The sequence below is a fragment of the Ornithodoros turicata genome, chromosome 7, assembly GCF_037126465.1.
Source record: "Ornithodoros turicata isolate Travis chromosome 7, ASM3712646v1, whole genome shotgun sequence".
Classification (NCBI taxonomy): Eukaryota; Metazoa; Arthropoda; class Arachnida; order Ixodida; family Argasidae; genus Ornithodoros; species Ornithodoros turicata.
The window spans coordinates 25,515,453-25,536,639 of NC_088207.1; the positions used below are offsets into that span (position 1 = coordinate 25,515,453).

Consider the following 21,187-nt stretch of genomic DNA (forward strand, 5'->3'; position numbering starts at 1 on the left):
ATGCTTCCGTGCATGAGGTGAAGCCTCCTTTACGAAATTGCCCTTTACCGCAGGATCAACACAGGCTGGACGGTGTTTAGTTTAAGATAACGTTATCCAAAGTTACTTTTGTAGACATCGTCTGTGGAAGGGGATGCGCCCCTCCCACATGCAGTTTAGCGGTGCCGACGAGGGACTTTGATTTGATGTCTGTGAGGTTGCCTTTAAAAAGTTAGGACTCTTGAATAATGACTACAGCCCACGAACAAGAAGGGTGTCTTAAAGATGTCTTTTACATCTAAATTTTCAGTAGTGCAACTTCCTAGGACGAGTGCAAAGAAAGTAAAGAGTGTTCATGGCAAAGCTGAGGCGGGATGCAATTCGTTTGTTTCACAAATGGCCTGTGGTTGTCAAACAATTACAGCCTCATCCGTATAACTACTACTGCCTAATGCTACTGCCTGACAAAATTTTGAAATGAAGGTAACCACTCCAGTACTCCATAAGTGTGGGCTCACCTGAAAAGCAGGAAGCACTCTCATGTAAAATTAAAGAGTAGGGGCTTTAAACAGAAGAATTGCATGTCTCTCCTGTGACAGTTAATGCTAGAAAAATTACACTAAAGCCATGGCCTACAAAATGGAAACTTTTAGTGCGAAAGTCACGTATTGTAAATTTTGCACGAATATTCGATTCGGTATTCGGAATTTTTTCCCTCCATTCAATTCGATATTTGATTCGACTTAAAATATTCAGATTCGCACACCCCTACCAATTTCCAATCCTATCCAGTCCTTTTCCTCTTTGGTGATCAAATGTCAGATGCAGAGGGGATGCATAGTGAGGGTCTTATGTATCTGTTATATATAAATTAGTCTGTACTGTATTATTTTTTATGAATAATACAATACATGCTATGTATTACCTAAACATGTCTAAGCTCTGTGCACCACATTCAGGTGCTCCCCCTAGTGTACATCTGTTCAGTGTCCAAATATAAATCTTGATAGTACAACAAAGACCGTAATTGCAAACTGTGTCCCACACAGGAAACATGCTAGGCATTTCAAATGGAGCTGCACTCAGAGACACCGATACGGCATCACAGGGTCTAAGGCCAGTGCCACACATTCAGATGCTCCCCCTACTGTACGTCTGTTCAGTGTCCAAATATAAATTGTGATACTACAACAAAGACCATAATTGCAAACTGTGTGCCACACAGGAAACACGCTAGGCATTTCAAATGCAGCTGAACTCTCAGGCCAGCTGATACGGCATCACAGGGTCTAAGGCTAGTGCCACACATTCAGATGCTCCCCCCACTGTACATCTGTTCGGTGTCCAAATATAAATTGCGATACTACAACAAACACCATAATTGCAAACTGTGTGCCACACAGGAGACATGCCAGGCATTTCAAATGCAGCTGAACTCTCAGGCCAGCTGATACGGCATCACAGGGTCTAAGGCTAGTGCCACACATTCAGCTGCTCCCCCCACTGTACATCTGTTTGGTGTCCAAATATAAATTGTGATACTACAACAAAGACCATAATTGCAAATTGTGTGCCACACAGGAAACATGCCAGGCATTTCAAATGCAGCTGAACTCTCAGGCCAGCTGATACGGCATCACAGGGTCTAAGGCTAGTGCCACACATTCAGATGCTCCCCCCACTGTACATCTGTTCGGTGTCCAAATATAAATTGTGATACTACAACAAAGACCATAATTGCAAACTGTGTGCCACACAGGAAACATGCCAGGCATTTCAAATGCAGCTGAACTCTCAGGCCAGCTGATACGGCATCACAGGGTCTAAGGCTAGTGCCACACATTCAGATGCTCCCCCCACTGTACATCTGTTCGGTGTCCAAATATAAATTGTGATACTACAACAAGGACCATAATTGCAAACTGTGTGCCACACAGGAAACATGCCAGGCATTTCAAATGCAGCTGAACTCTCAGGCCAGCTGATACGGCATCACAGGGTCTAAGGCTAGTGCCACACATTCAGATGCTCCCCCACTGTACATCTGTTCGGTGTCCAAATATAAATTGCGATACTACAACAAACACCATAATTACAAACTGTGTGCCACACGGGAAACATGCCAGGCATTTCAAATGCAGCTGAACTCTCAGGCCAGCTGATACGGCATCACACGGTCTAAGGCTAGTGCCACACATTCAGATGCTCCCCCCACTGTACATCTGTTCGGTGTCCAAATATAAATTGTGATACTACAACAAAGACCATAATTGCAAACTGTGTGCCACACAGCAAACATGCCAGGCATTTCAAATGCAGCTGAACTCTCAGGCGAGCTGATACGGCATCACAGGGTCTAAGGCTAGTGCCACACATTCAGCTGCTCCCCCCCACTGTACATCTGTTTGGTGTCCAAATATAAATTGTGATACTACAACAAAGACCATAATTGCAAATTGTGTGCCACACAGGAAACATGCCAGGCATTTCAAATGCAGCTGAACTCTCAGGCCAGCTGATACGGCATCACAGGGTCTAAGGCTAGTGCCACACATTTAGGTGCTCCCACCACTGTACATCTCTTCGGTGTCCAAATATAAATTGTGATACTGCAACAAAGACCGTAATTGCAAACTGTGTGCCACACAGGAAACATGCCAGGCATTTCAAATGCAGCTGAACTCTCAGGCCAGCTGATACGGCATCACAGGGTCTAAGGCTACTGCCACACATTCAGATGCTCCCCCCACTGTACATCTGTTCGGTGTCCAAATATAAATTGTTATACTACAACAAAGACCATAATTGCAAACTGTGTGCCACACAGGAAACATGCCAGGCATTTCAAATGCAGCTGAACTCTCAGGCCAGCTGATACGGCATCACAGGGTCTAAGGCTAGTGCCACACATTCAGATGCTCCCCCCACTGTACATCTGTTCGGTGTCCAAATATAAATTGATACTACAACAAAGACCGTAATTGCAAACTGTGTGCCACACAGGAAACATGCCAGGCATTTCAAATGCAGCTGAACTCTCAGGCCAGCTGATACGGCATCACAAGGTCTAAGGCTACTGCCACACATTCAGATGCTCCCCCCACTGTACATCTGTTCGGTGTCCAAATATAAATTGTGATGCTACAACAAACACCATAATTACAAATTGTGCCACACAGGAAACATGCCAGGCATTTCAAATGCAGCTGAACTCTCAGGCCAGCTGATAGGGCATCACACGGTCTAAGGCTAGTGCCACACATTCAGATGCTCCCCCACTGTACATCTGTTCAGTGTCCAAATATAAATTGTGATACTACAACAAAGACCATAATTGCAAACTGTGTGCCACACAGGAAACATGCCAGGCATTTCAAATGCAGCTGAACTCTCAGGCCAGCTGATACGGCATCACAGGGTCTAAGGCTAGTGCCACACATTCAGATGCTCCCCCCACTGTACATCTGTTCGGTGTCCAAATATAAATTGTGATACTACAACAAAGACCATAATTGCAAATTGTGTGCCACACAGGAAACATGCCAGGCATTTCAAATGCAGCTGAACTCTCAGGCCAGCTGATACGGCATCACAGGGTCTAAGGCTAGTGCCACACATTCAGATGCTCCCCCCACTGTACATCTGTTCGGTGCCCAAATATAAATTGTGATACTACAACAAAGACCATAATTGCAAACTGTGTGCCATACAGGAAACATGCCAGGCATTTCGAATGCAGCTGAACTCTCAGGCCAGCTGATACGGCATCACAGGGTCTAAGGCTAGTGCCACACATTTAGATGCTCCCCCCATGTACATCTGTTCGGTGTCCAAACATAAATTGTGATACTACAACAAAGACCATAATTGCAAACTGTGTGCCACACAGGAAACATGCCAGGCATTTCAAATGCAGCTGAACTCTCAGGCCAGCTGATACGGCATCACAGGGTCTGAGGGCAGTGCCACACATTCAGATGCCCCCCCCCACTGTACATCTGTTCGATGTCCAAATATAAATTGTGATACTACAACAAAGACCATAATTGCAAACTGTGTGCCACACAGGAAACATGCCAGGCATTTCAAATGCAGCTGAACTCTCAGGCCAGCTGATACGGCATCACAGGGTCTAAGGCTAGTGCCACACATTCAGATGCTCCCCCCACTATACACCTGTTCGATGTCCAAATATAAATTGTGATGGTACAACAAAGACCATAATTGCAAACTGTGTGCCACACAAGAAACATGCCAGGCATTTCAAATGCAGCTGAACTCTCAGGCCAGCTGATACGGCATCACAGGGTCTAAGGCTAGTGCCACACATTCAGATGCTCCCCCCACTATACACCTGTTCGATGTCCAAATATAAATTGTGATGCTACAACAAAGACCATAATTGCAAACTGTGTGCCACACAGGAAACATGCCAGGCATTTCAAATGCAGCTGAACTCTCAGGCCAGCTGATACGGCATCACAGGGTCTAAGGCTAGTGCCACACATTCAGATGCTCCCCCCACTGCACATCTGTTCGGTGTCCAAATATAAATTGTGATACTACAACAAAGACCATAATTGCAAACTGTGTGCCACACAGCAAACATGCCAGGCATTTCAAATGCAGCTGAACTCTCAGGCCAGCTGATACGGCATCACAGGGTCTAAGGCTAGTGCCACACATTCAGATGCTCCCCCCCACTATACACCTGTTCGATGTCCAAATATAAATTGTGATACTACAACAAAGACCATAATTGCAAACTGTGTGCCACACAGCAAACATGCCAGGCATTTCAAATGCAGCTGAACTCTCAGGCCAGCTGATACGGCATCACAGGGTCTAAGGCTAGTGCCACACATTCAGATGCTCCCCCCACTGCACATCTGTTCGGTGTCCAAATATAAATTGTGATACTACAACAAAGACCATGATTGCAAACTGTGTGCCACACAGCAAACATGCCAGGCATTTCAAATGCAGCTGAACTCTCAGGCCAGCTGATACGGCATCACAGGATCTAAGGCTAGTGCCACACATTCAGATGCTCCCCCCACTATACACCTGTTCGATGTCCAAATATAAATTGTGATGCTACAACAAAGACCATAATTGCAAACTGTGTGCCACACAGCAAACATGCCAGGCATTTCAAATGCAGCTGAACTCTCAGGCCAGCTGATACGGCATCACAGGGTCTGAGGGCAGTGCCACACATTCAGATGCCCCCCCCCCCCCCCACTCTGTACATCTGTTCGATGTCCAAATATAAATTGTGATACTACAACAAAGACCATAATTGCAAACTGTGTGCCACACAGGAAACATGCCAGGCATTTCAAATGCAGCTGAACTCTCATGCCAGCTGATACGGCATCACAGGGTCTAAGGCTAGTGCCACACATTCAGATGCTCCCCCCACTATACACCTGTTCGATGTCCAAATATAAATTGTGATGCTACAACAAAGACCGTAATTGCAAACTGTGTGCCACACAGGAAACATGCCAGGCATTTCAAATGCAGCTGAACTCTCAGGCCAGCTGATACGGCATCACAGGGTCTAAGGCTAGTGCCACACATTCAGATGCTCCCCCCACTGCACATCTGTTCGGTGTCCAAATATAAATTGTGATACTACAACAAAGACCATGATTGCAAACTGTGTGCCACACAGCAAACATGCCAGGCATTTCAAATGCAGCTGAACTCTCAGGCCAGCTGATACGGCATCACAGGATCTAAGGCTAGTGCCACACATTCAGATGCTCCCCCCACTATACACCTGTTCGATGTCCAAATATAAATTGTGATGCTATAACAAAGACCATAATTGCAAACTGTGTGCCACACAGGAAACATGCCAGGCATTTCAAATGCAGCTGAACTCTCAGGCCAGCTGATACGGCATCACAGGGTCTAAGGCTAGTGCCACACATTCAGATGCTCCCCCCACTGTACATCTGTTCGGTGTCCAAATATAAATTGTTACAGTACAACGAAGACTAATTGCAAGCTGTGTGCCACACAGGAAACATGCTAGGCATTTCAGATGCAGCTGCACTCAAGGCTCGTGGCATGACCCATCTCCTCCTGCCAACAACATTTGTCACTGGAGTAGGCCCCTCCGATGCCGCTGTCACTGTTTTTGCGGGGGCTTTCGATGTCGAGCTTCCGCTTATATCGAATTCTACCCGGCCCCGTTCAGTTCGTTATGATGGTGCTCTGCTGAACTCACGAAAGCTAACGCTAAATAACGCTGCACATTTGGACTCCCTGCATGCACAATTCCAAAAAAGTGAACCGGCATGTTTCACGAACAAAAATAATTTAATTTCAACTTTTATGCATCCAGGTGACAAAATTTTTACTCCTCACGGTACTGTATAAATGGGGCATCTCACAATTTGTTGTTTCAGGTGGTGGCAGCGCGTATAGAGGGTGTTTCACGAAAAATGAGCCAAAGTTTAAAAAAAAATGGTTCATCGTGCACCAAAAATACGGACTGCATCGTGCTACCTGCATGTCGTGTGAGATACTGAAACTATTGTTTTGTAATTAATTAATTGAACCTAATTAGTCAGCTTTTAATTAAGGACCCGGTCGCCTTTCAGGGACCATCGCAATCCCCTCAAGACAGTGGCTTTCGCGCACGAATTTGTTTCGCTTTGTCCACCTCTGTCTTTCACTAGCTTCGAGCGTATAACTCTACCAAATTCGTGGCGCTGTCGAAGACTATAACGTCATTTGTTTACAAACAGGGACTATATTTCAAGCAGGGATGACCGCAGTGGTGTTACATGCAATGCAACCCATGCAACCATTCCGTATGCACCCTGAAGGTGGCATGACATTTTTCTGGTCGCTGCCGGTAGTTCGCGTTTCCGTGATACCACAGGGTGATACCTTCCTTCCGTCCACTTCCGATATATTTTTTTCAGCGCCTCCACCCCTCCACCTCCACCACCTCCATCCTCTACCTCCTCTCCAACTTCCGCATTCCCGTGATGCTCTTCTTGGTAACCCGTTTGTAGTAACGTTCGTTTTTGGTAACCCGGGAAACTTGCTTGCGCCGTGGAAAAATGACTCTGAAGGCATACAAAGCAGGTAAATTGTCTGCACGAGTGACGAATCAACTTATTGCAATGTGTTTCAATGCGTACCTATTAAACGCTCATTTGAAAGGGTTGGGAAGTAATCTTTTAGGTCGTTCACCTCAACCCATAGAAATGCCTCCACGTCCACCATTCGCACCGAAGTCCGCCGTCAGGTAGTCAGGAAGCTTCCCAGTTGTCAGCTTGAAACAATAAATATGGGATGTTGAATGAAGGGCAGCTCTTTGGGGGGCTTTTGTTGGTGCATTACGTACTGAGAATGGGAACAGAGCGCCGTAGAAATACGGGGTAGCGAACACAAAAGGGTAGCGACAAAGACTAACAATCTCTATCAACACTTTATTATGGAAAGTTGGTGGAGGCATTTTTATACAGTAGAGGTCCTCCACAACTGCGTCCCCATGACCGGTCTCAAGCAATAACCCGTCTGTCAGTCAGCATATGTGACACTCCCTATCTGAAAGCGATATGGAAGCCGAGCTGATGCATGGATATAGAGCCTGTCAGATATGTGTATCTTCCACTATCTCCCTCCTGTGTGGGCTCCCTCTTGAGATAGTGGTGGCTACACCCCAGGCAGCACAATGTACTTGAAGTCGAGTGCAATAGGGGTAGAGAGGTAGGTGGAAGGCCTTGAACACACTCGTGAAACTAAAGAACATTGATAAGACGCATACCGTCCACCCCTTCAAGTACATTGTGCTGCTTGGGGTACATATCCACTAATACGCTCCTGTGAGATATGTGTAGCTTCTACTGTTTCCCTCCAGAGATAGTGGAAGCACATATCCCACAGGCTGGATGCGTGTGCATGAGCTTGGTTTCCAGAGAGTACCTCACGCTGACTCATAGAAGACGGATAAGCTATTGCTCTGTATAGAAAACAGTCACGGGTAGGGGGTGCAGTTGTGGATGATCGTCTTATGTTTGTACTTAATGGCGAATTCAGGTGGTCATTTTGTGGCAACACAGCCTAGCGCTCAGAAATTGCTAGGTCAGCGCCTGAGTTGGATCACTTGACCGTTGCCATCCGAACGTGAGTGCCAGGAATCTATAGTCAGTGACAACTTAGGTCATACAATATTGGGTCTGCCCACTCATCGGTGGAAGGCCTTTGCAATTCGCTACCATCCTTTGCACGACTCCCCCGCTTCGCGATGTAGTGCCGGACTCCCATTGCTCTCTCTCCCCCCAGTTACCACTTGGCTGCGCCGCACTACATTCTCGTACGCGAAACGATTCTTGTGTGGAGGCGGGGTCAAGTGTATGACTTGTATTGTCACTGAGTATAGTGGTTTTAGTCACTTGGATAATGCTAGGGGCATCGCAGTCGCCAGTCTTCGGGTTCCGTCGTCTGCTAAAGCACGTGAACTATGATGTGCGGGCAAATAGGGGCACCCGCCACCGTTGCAGTGTGGATGTGACGACACCGGATATAGTTGGGCAACCTGCTGCTCAGTTGTTTCGAGACTGGGTGGAAAAGTGATGGCAAATTCCGGGCGCTCGGAAAGCACCACGCAAACATGTGAGATTGCTTCGCTTTGACCAAGCGAACAAGACTGCCCGGGATCTCTTTCTCTCTAAAAAAAAAAAGGTTGCCACGGAATGACCACGCGAATTCACCTTCAGCCTGCACCAATTTTTCATGGAAAAGTGCTGATATGTAAAGCTATATTTAGGCATAATTATTTCACACTGTCAAGGTTTGAAAATAAGAGGCTGTCACTGCTTGAAAACGAAATATTGAGCAAGTGGACACTCGGTTGTCTCACGACGTAAACCCCCAATTATTATTATCAAGTGGACACGCATGCACCAGGTGTACGATCTGGTGGTGCATTCAAGTCGGAAATGCTTGGAAACACTTAATTGCTGTCTGAAATATGTCAGTCTGACAGAATAGCTGTCGCTGATGCATACTTCGGCTTCATACATCTACAGCTGATGTTTCCAACTGTTGTTTCCAACTGTTGTGATGAATTGGATGCGGAAGTGACAAAAATATTGCTGTAGGCTGAACTGCTCCCGGCCTGACCTGTCGTGGACAAGGCATAAGCTGCATCCTCTCCTCGTAATGCTGTTTCAGTGTCCATCTGTCAGTTTTTGTAATCTGTAGCACAGAGCATAGCCTACCCGAAAGCAAGTCAGACTAGTCATACTGACAGTTGCCAACTTCCCGCTGCTCTCGATTTCGTGCATGGTCCTCCACCTGGCCCTACGTAAGCTATCAGTGTGTCACGAGAGTGAGCTGCTTTCCTGAACTGCAAGTGCTAAAGGAGCCATATCGATGCATACACCGGTCATATACACCATATTAATTAATGCTCGAATAGCAACACTAATTCTCATACCCACCGCACAGGGTATTACACTGTGAAAGGTAACAACATGGATGATGATACAACTTGCTTAGTCTATCCAACAGCCATCACTGATTGTAGAATACAGGGAAGTTATATATCCTTTAAGGGTATTCTATGAAACTGTGTATGACATCAGCTCTGGTAGTTTTGCTACAAGACAACAATGGGACATCTGTAAAACACATTTGGGAATATACTGGAGTAAATGTCACGTGCAGTAAGCAGAACTCATACGGTGAACACGTAAATCCTGTAAAAATCTTATTTTTCGGACAGAATACCACACTTCCTGCCCAACCTTCACACATGAAAGTGGGACGAGGGCCCTTAGTCTGGGTACAGGGTGCTGCCCCACCCTGAGCCCCTGGCTAAGGGATCTCGCCCCCGTTTCCCCCATCTTCTGACGCTCCTGACCTCCGCTGTTCATACTGCAGATCAGCGTTGCCTGTTGGCCAATGTTCCGTTGTTGTGTTGGTGTCTCAAAGACAAAAACTTGTTACTAACATGCTTGTATTGGTTTTGCAACTTTGTAGGATCTCAGTTTCCACCTCTGCAACCTGGAAAATTGCGAATCTACAGCATGCGTTTTTGTCCCTTTGCTCACCGGGCTCTGCTTGTCTTGGCAGCGAAGAATATTGAGTGAGCGCTTGTAGTATATCACCATTTCTATTAAGATTATTTCTGCATTATTGCATGTTGCGTTACTGACACTCTCCCACAAAATAATCAATCAATGTAGCAGTAATGCCGGCATTAAAAACGGTAGAGTCTCGGTGCCTTCTTCCAAACGAGTCCCATTCAGAGAATTCCTCCAACGTGTTGGAGAACCAAGCTCATGGTGGGGTTTAACCCACTGTGAGACGACCGGAGACACGGAACAGAGATGACGACATAGACAAGCTTTCACACACAGTAATGTTTATTTTACGGAACATACATTCTTGCACCCAAAAAGCCTCCGTATGGGAAAAGGGGGGCAAGGGAGGGCATGCTCATGCAATTCCCACGCGTAACAATTTCGATTGATTCCTTGAAGGGGCCGTAAACTGGCAGACAAACATTTCACAAATAACGGTGCCGCGTGAAAGAACATAGGTCATAATACCCAAAGGTACATTTCGTTCGGCTCGTGCCAGCACAGTGACCCATATAAATGCTTTCAAAGATGAGTAACCTGCGCACCTCTCTCAACCACGCATGCGTCGTGTGGCTATGTAGCCTTTTGCCATCCAATCAGGGTGGGATGGGGGTGTTCCGCTGAAGGGTAAAATCATCATGGGGTATGAGAAAAAAGTATACTTGTCAGGTATGCTTCTCGATGAAAAGTGGGGAAAATGCAAAAATTAACTTGGAAGTTAGGGTTACAAATGGTTAGTTCAGTGGGTGCAGGTAGTGTGGCTTCACCCGCGCTTCCCACGGACCCATTGTGGGCACACCCACATCTTACGTGCGACCCACGGCAACACTGAATTTCTACCCACAAATCGCAAAGCTGCATCTTGCATAACCAGCATGTCGACGTTTTGAACATCTGAACCAGCAGTCTGTGCACTCCTCAGTAAGCCACAAAAAGTTCCTATAATTTTACCTAAGGAGTCCTGAAAACATAAACACTTAGTAGAGCACCTGACACATTGTATTATCTACTTCACCATATATTGTACATCAAATAGTGATTGTTTCTATGGTCTGCAGTGGCAGGCACATCTGTCAACAAGCTTTTTGTAATTTGATAGGCTTTCTCATTTTGTTTCTTTTACTTTTCTTTGATTCGATCTGGTGCCCCATCCTATGTTGCTCCAGCATTTGCAGTTCTATCGAAAAGGTACAGCTGTCTCATGAAAGCACATCTTTTGTCTGTTTCAGCCACGAAATTGTGAACATTGATTTGAAGAACAAGCCAGACTGGTTCCTTAACGTCCATCCAGCTGGCAAGGTGCCCTTGCTGCAGCAGGATGACAAAGTGATCAACGAATCCCTTATTGTGGCTGAATACCTGGACGAGGCTTACGGTTCATCCAGACTCCTCCCTACGGATCCCTACCTGAAGGCTCGAGACAAGATGTTTCTTGAAGTTGGTTGTCCGGTAAGTTTATTGGACTCGTGGAAATATATGTTGTATTATTGTATAGCCGGCGTGCAAGCTATTGCAGACAGCTAACCTGTATTGCTTTTACGAGAGAAACATAACGTATGCTGTGCATGCACGCACGAATAAGCCGCCTTTTTGGATCCGCTTGCCACACGTCTGTGGTGTGGAAGTCAGAAGCACGGCAATCTGCTCTGCTGTCTTCTTTCTACTAGAGTACGGAAAGATGATCACGTACAAGGGTGACGGCTGCGGAGGCTGCAAGAGGAGCAATGAACGCATGACCGTGCTGCTTGGAGTCAATATGAGTGGCACGGAAAAGCTTCCTCTGTTTGTGATCAGGAAGTCGTCGAAGCCACGGTGTTCTAAGAGCATTTGAACCCTTCCTACAGAATACACATCCAACTCGAAGGCGCGGATGACCGGTGAATTGTTCGAGTGGTGGCTCAAGAAGCTTGACAAAAAGTTCGAGCTGCAGCAACGGCGGGTGCTGTTGATTGTGGACAACTGTTGACAACTGTTGAGCTCGAGTCAATTGAGATTGCCTTCCTGCCTGCCTACCAACACGACGGCAGCCCTGCAGCCGATGGACCAGGGTATCATCACGAACGTCATGTCCTTCTGCAGGCGGCATGTCCTGGAGCGTATGATATTGTGCGCAGGAAATTACGGCGTTAACCTGCTCTCTGCCATGCATATGCCAGCGTGAGCGCGGGACCAAGTTACTGCGGCAACGATCTCTAACTGCTTCAGGCACTGTGGATTTGTCGTTGCCGACACAGAGGCTTCTGACAGTGCTGCAGTGCTGGAGGTGGCCTGTGAGGATATCAGCGATGTTCTGCCTGAGGCGCTCCATGATGCGAACTTCAGCGATTACGTCGATGCGGACAGTGGTATGGCGGTCTGCGGTGCACGGACCGACGAGGACATCATTTGTCAGGTTGTCAGCAGCAAGGACGCGGCTACGGCCACGACAATGATGAGGCTGAAGAGGAAGACCCACTGGTGCGCCCGTTTGTGTCGCAAGTGATGGAGGCACTCACGTTTTTTCTCTTGTGAAGAGAGCGAAGAAGGCTCACTGCGTCGTGTTCATGCGCTTGAACGAAGTTTGTCAGCGATTGTGTTCAAGGAAAAGAAGCAGAGAATGATCACCGCCTTTTTTTTTTTCGAAATAAACTGCCGATTCCGCTATTACCGGCGCTGAGTACGTCTCCATATTCTTGTTCATTCGTTAATTCAAACTTTTTTTTTGTTCCTGTGCAATTCGAATTAACGAGCTTTTACTGTACTGTGTGGTATAATGCTGACGCTAAAGCCAGTACACCTCAATATTCGGCGAATAGGCCACTGATGGCTCAGCGACTCTTCGTAGCATACAAGGTTGTTCTTCGGTTGTATTGCCAGAACACTGCAACAACAGTTTTGCACGCTGCTTTCATCAACTTACAGCATATACTTCACACACGCACACATGCGTGCGCACACACACACAAACAAACACAAACAAACAAACAAAAGTGCTAGCTCCCAACTTATCCTTCCAACTCCCCACCAAGTGCTGTATCATCATGCTGCCTCTCCCACCTCTTTATTTCACATAGTTCTTTGCAATCATTCGTACGTACTGTACATCAAGAAATGTGTCATGTGGCAAATATGCCATACCAAGACCAGCAACAAGGAAGTAATAAGCGCTGCGTTTCCACAGCACAATATTCATCCAACAATCAAGTTCCCATTTCTTTTTACCACAGTATATGCTCATTGAGCTCATCTGAAGTCGATGTCTTCCATGTTTTGCCTCCTTTTCTTAGTTGTGCAACTGTTAGGAATTTTCATTAGGCATTCTGCGTGAAACCCTGAGCTTCGAAAACTGTGGTTAATTCTGAAACCATTCTCCTGTCGTTCATCAGTGTTAGTTCCTCTTCCGGATTTGAAATGGGTTTGAAAAATCTGGATTTAGAAAGGGATTTGATTTGGAGTGCTGAAAATAATTCCCGATTCAAAGTGAGTTGATTTACTCGCATAAATTTAAATCCGGACTCGATTTGGTTTAGCGCCTTCTGCAAACTGTGGATTTGATTTAAATCCGGTTTGTTCCCTGAAGTCCAACACTGGCTGGACCCAAAGGTCTATTGTGCATGGAAAGTTGACGTAGTTGGTTGGTGTACGTTGGAAACAGAGCGAGAACACAAGACAACACAGGACACAACGAACTAGTAGCTACAAGGTTTAACTACTCATTAAAAACAATAAAACCACCGTGCAAGGACTACACCGGGAGACATCCAATTTGAGAAGAAAGCTGTGAGAGGGGTTTGTCAATATATGTGCTGCTCACAGTTTGTGAAATAAATTTGGCTTGTTGTCATCTTTTAGTGTCGTCCCTGCACTGGGGTTAAGCCTTGTAGTTACAAGTTTAAGTGCATCTTGTGTTGTCGAGCCTCCAAATTGTTGCAGCCATGGAACAGGCAAAAAGAAAACATGCAGAACACACTGTAAAACATAACTTTTCTCATAGTCTAGTGGTCATCGTCTTTTGCCGCTACTACAGTCTCTGCTGAAAATTCCTGTAAGTGTAAAAGTAAATGTCCTCATTATTCTTGCCCTTCCAATGCTGCCTTCACTGCAATGAGTTCTTCACTTCATGAGGATGTAAAAAATCTGCGCTTTGTTACGAATGAGGGTACTTTTTACGAACGTTACGTCTTTGTTACAAATCGGGGTAGTCGGTAGTAGTCTGCTAGTTAAAGGACCGGCAACACACAAGGACACAGACGTGGAAACAACAAGGCAGTTCTTTGGTATGTATTGCACATATATTTCAATTTCAGGCGGCCATATCGGTTTTGAAGATATATTACAACAAGGAGGACAGGCTGCAGATCTGGAGTAACTGGATAGAAAAGTTGAAAGCCATCGAGGAAGAACTAGCTTTACGGAAAATGCCATATCTATCCGGTAAGTGTGGAAACTTGTGTTTGTCACAGATATGAATGCCCTTCATGGACCACATTACTGGAACAAGATGTACAGTAACACCCTTTATATCAATGTCGCATAGAAAAAAAAGAAAGAAAGAAAAAGGAAACGTGTGGTTGACTAAAGTTGTTGGCTGAAGTTGTACCCTTATTGAGCAAGGGCAAGAGTGCTAAGGTTGAAGAACATCACTTCTCTAGGTCTGCAGTGTGCAGTAACTCGTGTCGGAAATAACCGTTCCTTCAGGGCAGCATGTCAGGTCCATCAGGTCACTGTGTACACCATTCACTTCCACAAAGCTGTGCACAACAGTAATCGAAGCGAATGCTTCTGAAAATGACGGCCCCTCAACAACCGGAAAAGTTTGTTTGAACTTGCGAATGCTGCGAAGAATAAGCCCTACCATACTTTGTGAGGACGTTCTCCATGCTTTTCAGTACTGTAGAGTGAAGACAGCGTCAAAAAGAAGAAAAAAAGAAAGATAGCATCAGGACACCAAATTGATATGCAAAGTGTGTTTTTGCACATGCTCCATTCTTTGCTGCGTCAGTGGCTATGATTTTTTTGTGAGAGCCTCATACTTCGCCATGGCCTATGTAGCATTGCAGCCGTTGTTGTTGTGTTACTGACGTTACGACGGCACAAAGTGATGGCCATGGCGTGGGACCCTGCAGTTAACAGCAGGAGACAGGTGAAGGCGAGAGGGGTATGATGCTAGCTGACAGGCTGCTGCCTGCAGTGCATAGACAATGGCCACCAACATGGGAAGTTTGAGAACAGTCGTTTGTTAATGTTGGCGGGCCCACAACATGATGAAGCAAGACCTCGCTCTCCCGCCTTGGTAGTCTCACTTCAGTGGCAAAATGTAGCATTCCAATCCCGCAGCTGCCTTGTGATATCCTAACCTAGCGTAGACACCCATTGCTATGAAAAGGGAAAATATCACGCTAAACACCCTGCTGATTCATCAGTTAAAGTTACCGATATTTCAGCACATGTATCTAATCTATGTTGATGTAATAGTATCGATATCGATAAGAATATCCATATCGTTCCATCCCTACTTTGCCGATGACTGCCAGTCTTCAACTAGCCATTTTCAGCTGCACGCACTTCATATTTCTTTGATAGGCAATTTCAACTGGGACATCAAAGTACTTATCTTGAAAGTAACAAGTTACTTTTAACCCCTTGCATGTTTTAGACGAGTCAATCTCGTCCTCCAAGTCCAACCCCTTCGATTCTGACTTGTCCACGCAATGTTTTAGTTCTGTATGGGTAAAGTGCAGCACAGCAAGTCTTGGAGCGAGCTTTGTGTCACTGTTGGAAACTAAACACGTGGAATGAGCTGGCAACATGGGTTTTTAAACATGGCATCTTCATGGCCATCGTCTGCATCTCAGGCAATCAGGTTATTGCGAAGAAGAATTTATCAAGAGGTTTCGGAGGACTAGGACAGTGACGCGATTTAGTTGTGCCCGGGAAGTGAAGAAGACGGCAGTGACCTGGAATCTTTGGTCTCTTCCAGCAAAGAGGATGATGAAGATACAGCTAATTTAGGAAGCAGTTGCCAGTGGTGTTCCGTAAACAAAGATGACCCACTGCCTGCGCTTATCCGGTTCCCTTTTTCAGAGGCACCTGGTAAACATTTCAATGTTTTGGGACGTATAAAAAAACGGACGTCAATAAAAGGGCCCCTACCTTTGCATCTTTGTTTCACCCCCTTGCTAGAGGACGTACCGTATTTTCACGCGTATTAGCCGCACCGCAGATAAGCCGCAGGACTGGTTTTTAGATACATTTTGAAAATGTTTTTGTAGATAAGCCGCACTCGCAGGTAAGCCGCGGGTAATACAACGCGACTGCTTTGTGAGCTAAACCAGTGATGCACAAACAAAATCAATAGAGACTCTCAACGCTCGTCGACGCCGTACTCCCTGCCAGCTGCCCTGTTCCCGTACTGGTCTGCGACGTCGACGACTTTTAGTTTGAAGCCGCTGTCGTAGCTGCTGTGCCTCCGCGTTGGAGCCATGCCTTACCTCTAACTGCCGTGCCCGTGTCCATGAATGCTGCTGCTCAGGTCCAATAAGAACTGACGCTTAGCTGACCATGTTTTATCCTGATGTCAGGTGTATTGAACCCTTCCTGTGGGTCTGCCTAAACATAGTGCAATCGCTCCACATCTTACGAGACAAAGGCGGTACAGTTTTCTAGGTAAGTTGTCAGGCTCTGCCGTCGACGCCTTGAGCAACACCAAGCGTGCGGTTACATCTGCTCTGGCTCATGCGGGACTACAAACAGCTCTTAAGTTCTTTGAAGACAATAGTGATGAGTAGCAGCCTCTACGTGTAGCCGACGTTTTGCTACGCTTAAATCGATGTGAAACCAAGTATACCTGCAAGCATTTTCCATAAAGCTTCATCATTGTTTTTGTGATTTCCTTGGTATTCGATAATACGGACGATTCGCTTTATGGACGATTTTGGTCGGGGACGAAAGTGTCCATATTAACGAGGCACAACTGTATACAATTTCTCTTTCTCTAGGTGCACATCCAGGCTTCATTGACTATATGACTTGGACCTTCTTCCCAAGAGCCGGAGCATTCTCCACGGTATTTCCGGAGCTCAAAATGCCATCCCCTTCTCAATATCCACTTCTTGTTTCATGGATGAACCTCATGAAGAAAGACCCTGCTGTGGTGGGTACCGTAAATGAGGCCCATCTGCTTGAACACACAAAAGGTGTCTTGAATGGCATTTTTGATTATGATGTGGGTCTGTGAACAATGCGATATATCTGTGACCTATTCCTTTACATTATGCTAAAGCCCTATGCAATTATGTATTTTCTACATCTACAGGGCTTTGCCATTTGTTTGTCTGTGATAGATTTCTTTCTGGTCGCGCATGTTGACAACTGGGATTAGCGGTTGCTAGATAATACGAAGGTGGAGGTTGTTGCTTGGCTTCAACATGTTCATTTTTCTACACTGTAACAAGATCTGCTTGCTTATGTGGGTTCCTTACAAAGGGAGTCACTGGCAGTTTATTCAGGGTGCTTTGTTCAGGGTACCGTTGTGATTACTTATGCCGCGGTTTTGTGGATGCGGTTGTGATGAAACAGTCTTATACTCTATGCAACAGATATACAAACACATAGTCCTCTATGCTTTTTTTTTTCACTGAGATGTTAAAAATGTTTGTCACTGCTCAATGCCATGTGAGTCATGCGCATCATTTACGTTGCTTGTCAATTGTATACAATGTTGTGCTAAACAGATGCAATTTTTGTATGGGATGGAGTATAATAAAGCCATTGTTAACAAAGCCCTCTGTACGTTACATTTTGCCTGTTTGCATTACAAGTAAAGCAGTGGAGGCTGTGTGCGACAGATTCCAATTTTTATGCTTTCTGCTGGGACGATATTGTCATCACTGTTATGGCCTTATCGGGCGAAATCCAGTAGCCAATCCAATCCAATTCGTTTCCTCTTTAGCGGTCAAATGTCAGATGCAGAGGGGATGCATAGTGATCGTCTTATGTAAATGTTATATAGAAATTAGTCTGTATTGTATTATTTGTTTATGAATAATACAATACATGCTATGTACTACCTCCATGATTATGCTCTTTGTGCCACATTCAGATGTCTCCCTACTGTACATCTGTTCAGTGTCCAAATGTAAATCGTGATAGTACAACGAAGACCATCTTTGCAAACCGTGTGCCACACAGGAAACATGCCAGGCATTTCAAATGCAGCTGCACTCAGGGCACCCGATACAGCATCACAGGGTCTAAGGCCGGTGCCACAAATTCAGATGTTCCCCTTTCTGTACATCTGCTCAGTGTCCAAATATAAATCGCTATAGTACAACGAATACCGTAATTGCAAACTGTGTGCCACACTGGAAACATGCCATGCATTTCAAATGCAGCTGCATTCTGGGCAGCCGATATGGCATGACAGGGTCTAAGGGCAGTGCCACAACTTCAGATGATCCTCCTACTGTGCGTCTGTTCAATGTCCAAATATAAATCGTGATAGTACAATGATGACCGTAATTGCAAACTGTATGCCACACAGGAAACATGCCAGGCATTTCAAATGCAGCTGCACTCAGGGCAGCCGATACCGCATCACATGGTCTAAGGCCGGTGCCACAAATTCAGATGTTCCCCTTTCTGTACATCTGCTCACAGTCCAAATATAAATTGTGAAACTACAATAGAGACAGTAATTGCAAACCGTGTGCCACACAAGAAAAACATACCAGGCATTTAAAATGCAGCTGCACTCAGGGCTGCCAATACTGCATCACAGGGTCTAAGGCCGGTGCCACAAATTCAGATGCTCCCCTTACTGTACACCTTACTGTACATCTGCTCACAATCCAAATATAAATTGTGAAACTACAATAGAGACAGTAATTGCAAACCGTGTGCCACACAGGAAAAACATGCCAGGCATTTCAAATGCAGCTGCACTCAGGGCAGCCGATACAGCATCACAGGGTCTAAGGCCGGTGCCACAAGTTCAGATGCTCCCCCTACTGTACATCTGCTCAGTGTCCAAATATAAATCGCTATAGTACAACGAAGACCGTAATTGCAAACTGTGTGCCACACAGGAAACATGCCACGCATTTCAAATGCAGCTGCACTCTTAGCAGCCGATACGGCACCGCAGTGTTTAAGCAGGTGCCACAAATTCAAATGTTCCCCCTGCTGTACACCTGCTCCGTGTCCAAATATAAATCGCGACAGTACAACGAAGACCGTAATAGCAAACTGTGTGCCACACAGGAAACATGCCAGGTATTTCAAATGCAGCTGCGCTCTTGGCAGCCAATACGGCACCGCAGGGTTGAAGTAGGTGCCACAAATTCAAATGTTCCCCCTATTGTACATCTGCTCACTGTCCACATATGAATTGTGAAACTACAACAAATACCGTAATTGCAAACGTGTGCCACACAGGAAACATGCCAGGCATTTCAAATGCAGATGCGCCCAGGGCAGCCGATGCGGCATCACAGGGTCTGAGGCCAGTGCCACAAATTCAGATGCTCCCCCTACTGTACATCTGCTCACTGTCCACATATGAATTGTGGAACTACAACACATACCGTAATTGCAAACGTGTGCCACACAGGAAATATGCCAGGCATTTCAAATGCAGCTGCGCCCAGGGCAGCCGATGCGGCATCGCAGGGTCTAAGGCCAGTGCCACAAATTCAGATGTTCCCCCTACTGTACATCTGCTCACTGTCCACATATGAATTGTGGAACTACAACAAATACCGTAATTGCAAACGTGTGCCAGACAGGACACATGCCATGCATTTCAAATGCAGCTGCGCTCAGGGCTCGTGGCATGGCCCACCTCCTGCCAACAATATTCGTCACTGGGGTAGGCCCCTAAAAAAAAGTGGAATATAGATGAGCCTGCAGTTGCCTGTAGATACCTGCCACGGTTTGTGGTAGTGTGGGTATAGAAATATAGTGTTGCTACGGGTTGTGAGCGTAGTGGGTGTGCTCGCACCGTGTCCGTGGATAGAAGTGGCCAGACTTTTACACTAATTTGAGTAGGTTATTGAAGCTGTGCATCTTAAATAATAATTGGGTATATATCTTGCAAATACTTTCAAAAGTTTTTCGATTACTTCTACTCATTTTCCTTCTACCTTATTTCCTTCTACTCCAAGTTCCGACGGCACGTCGTTCTTTTTATGGGAAGGGGTAGTGTGCAGTGCCTGGAATTTATGAGCACACATGAGGCGATGGGTTGTCCTGAAGGACATGCAGGTAATGGGTAAGGGAATGCCATTCAATCTGCTGAATAACAAGGGCATAATTTTTTTGTCCATCACGCTTGCATCACATGGCTTGCACGTGACGTCACAGCATAGTTTATCATAGCTTTACCGGTGCTTCCCTCTTTTTGGTGAACCGGTGCACCCCGCCTATACGCCTGCTTCTTTTCCCTCTTTCTTGAGAACCGGTGCAACCCATCTGTACTGTGGTATTGTTAACTTCAGATAGGTTACCTTGGTCATTGGGCTCCACGGTATATGGGCCTGACACTAACGTAATTGCCATATTGACCTGTGTCAACTGCCGGACAGGCCACGGCCTGCTAGGATGGCAGAATAAAACTTTGAGAACCAGCTTGATAAAAGTCAAGCAAAGTGTCTGACCTACATAATAAATATTCTGTCTTTTTACTGCAAACTGTCTTCTTCCAATTTGCTATTATACATATGGGGTGTTCACGTAAGCGAGATTTCCATGTTGCATCATCTTCGTACCAAAAATATCGAGTAAAGTATCGTGTTACTTTTTTAGTAACGGTAGCGGTACTCCGTTACTTTGAAAAACAAGTATCGATATCGGTATTTCGATACTTTTTACTCAAGTAGCGAATATCGGCATGGCGATACCATATTTCGATAACGGGTGCGACACTGATTCTATCCCTTATACTCCTGTGTATCTACTAAACGGCCTTTTCAGAGCCACCAGCTTGATACGCGCTTTGGCCAAGTTTCAAAGGCTGCTAATTGGTTATATTAGGCTACACATCAGCAATACAATACAATACAATGCAGGAAATCGACTGTGAGTACATTAAGCCCTCTGTATAGAAACCACTA

At 45.7% G+C, this 21,187-nt stretch overlaps 1 protein-coding gene across 2 annotated transcripts; it reads left to right on the top strand.

The window, feature by feature from the left end:
- Positions 1-6,801: 6,801 nt before the first annotated feature.
- LOC135400686 (glutathione S-transferase omega-1-like) lies at positions 6,802-17,937 on the top strand. 2 transcript variants are annotated; one of them, XM_064632524.1, is made up of 5 exons: positions 6,971-7,089; positions 9,994-10,099; positions 11,327-11,546; positions 14,384-14,510; positions 17,075-17,923. In XM_064632524.1, the coding sequence occupies exons 1-5, from the start codon at positions 7,065-7,067 to the stop codon at positions 17,311-17,313; spliced, it is 717 nt and encodes a 238-aa protein (XP_064488594.1). In that variant the 5' UTR covers positions 6,971-7,064; the 3' UTR covers positions 17,314-17,923. The 2 variants fall into 2 exon arrangements, with proteins under 2 accessions (XP_064488593.1, XP_064488594.1); XM_064632523.1 differs by lacking the exon at positions 9,994-10,099 and having other exon boundaries at positions 6,802-7,089; positions 17,075-17,937.
- Positions 17,938-21,187: the final 3,250 nt, after the last annotated feature.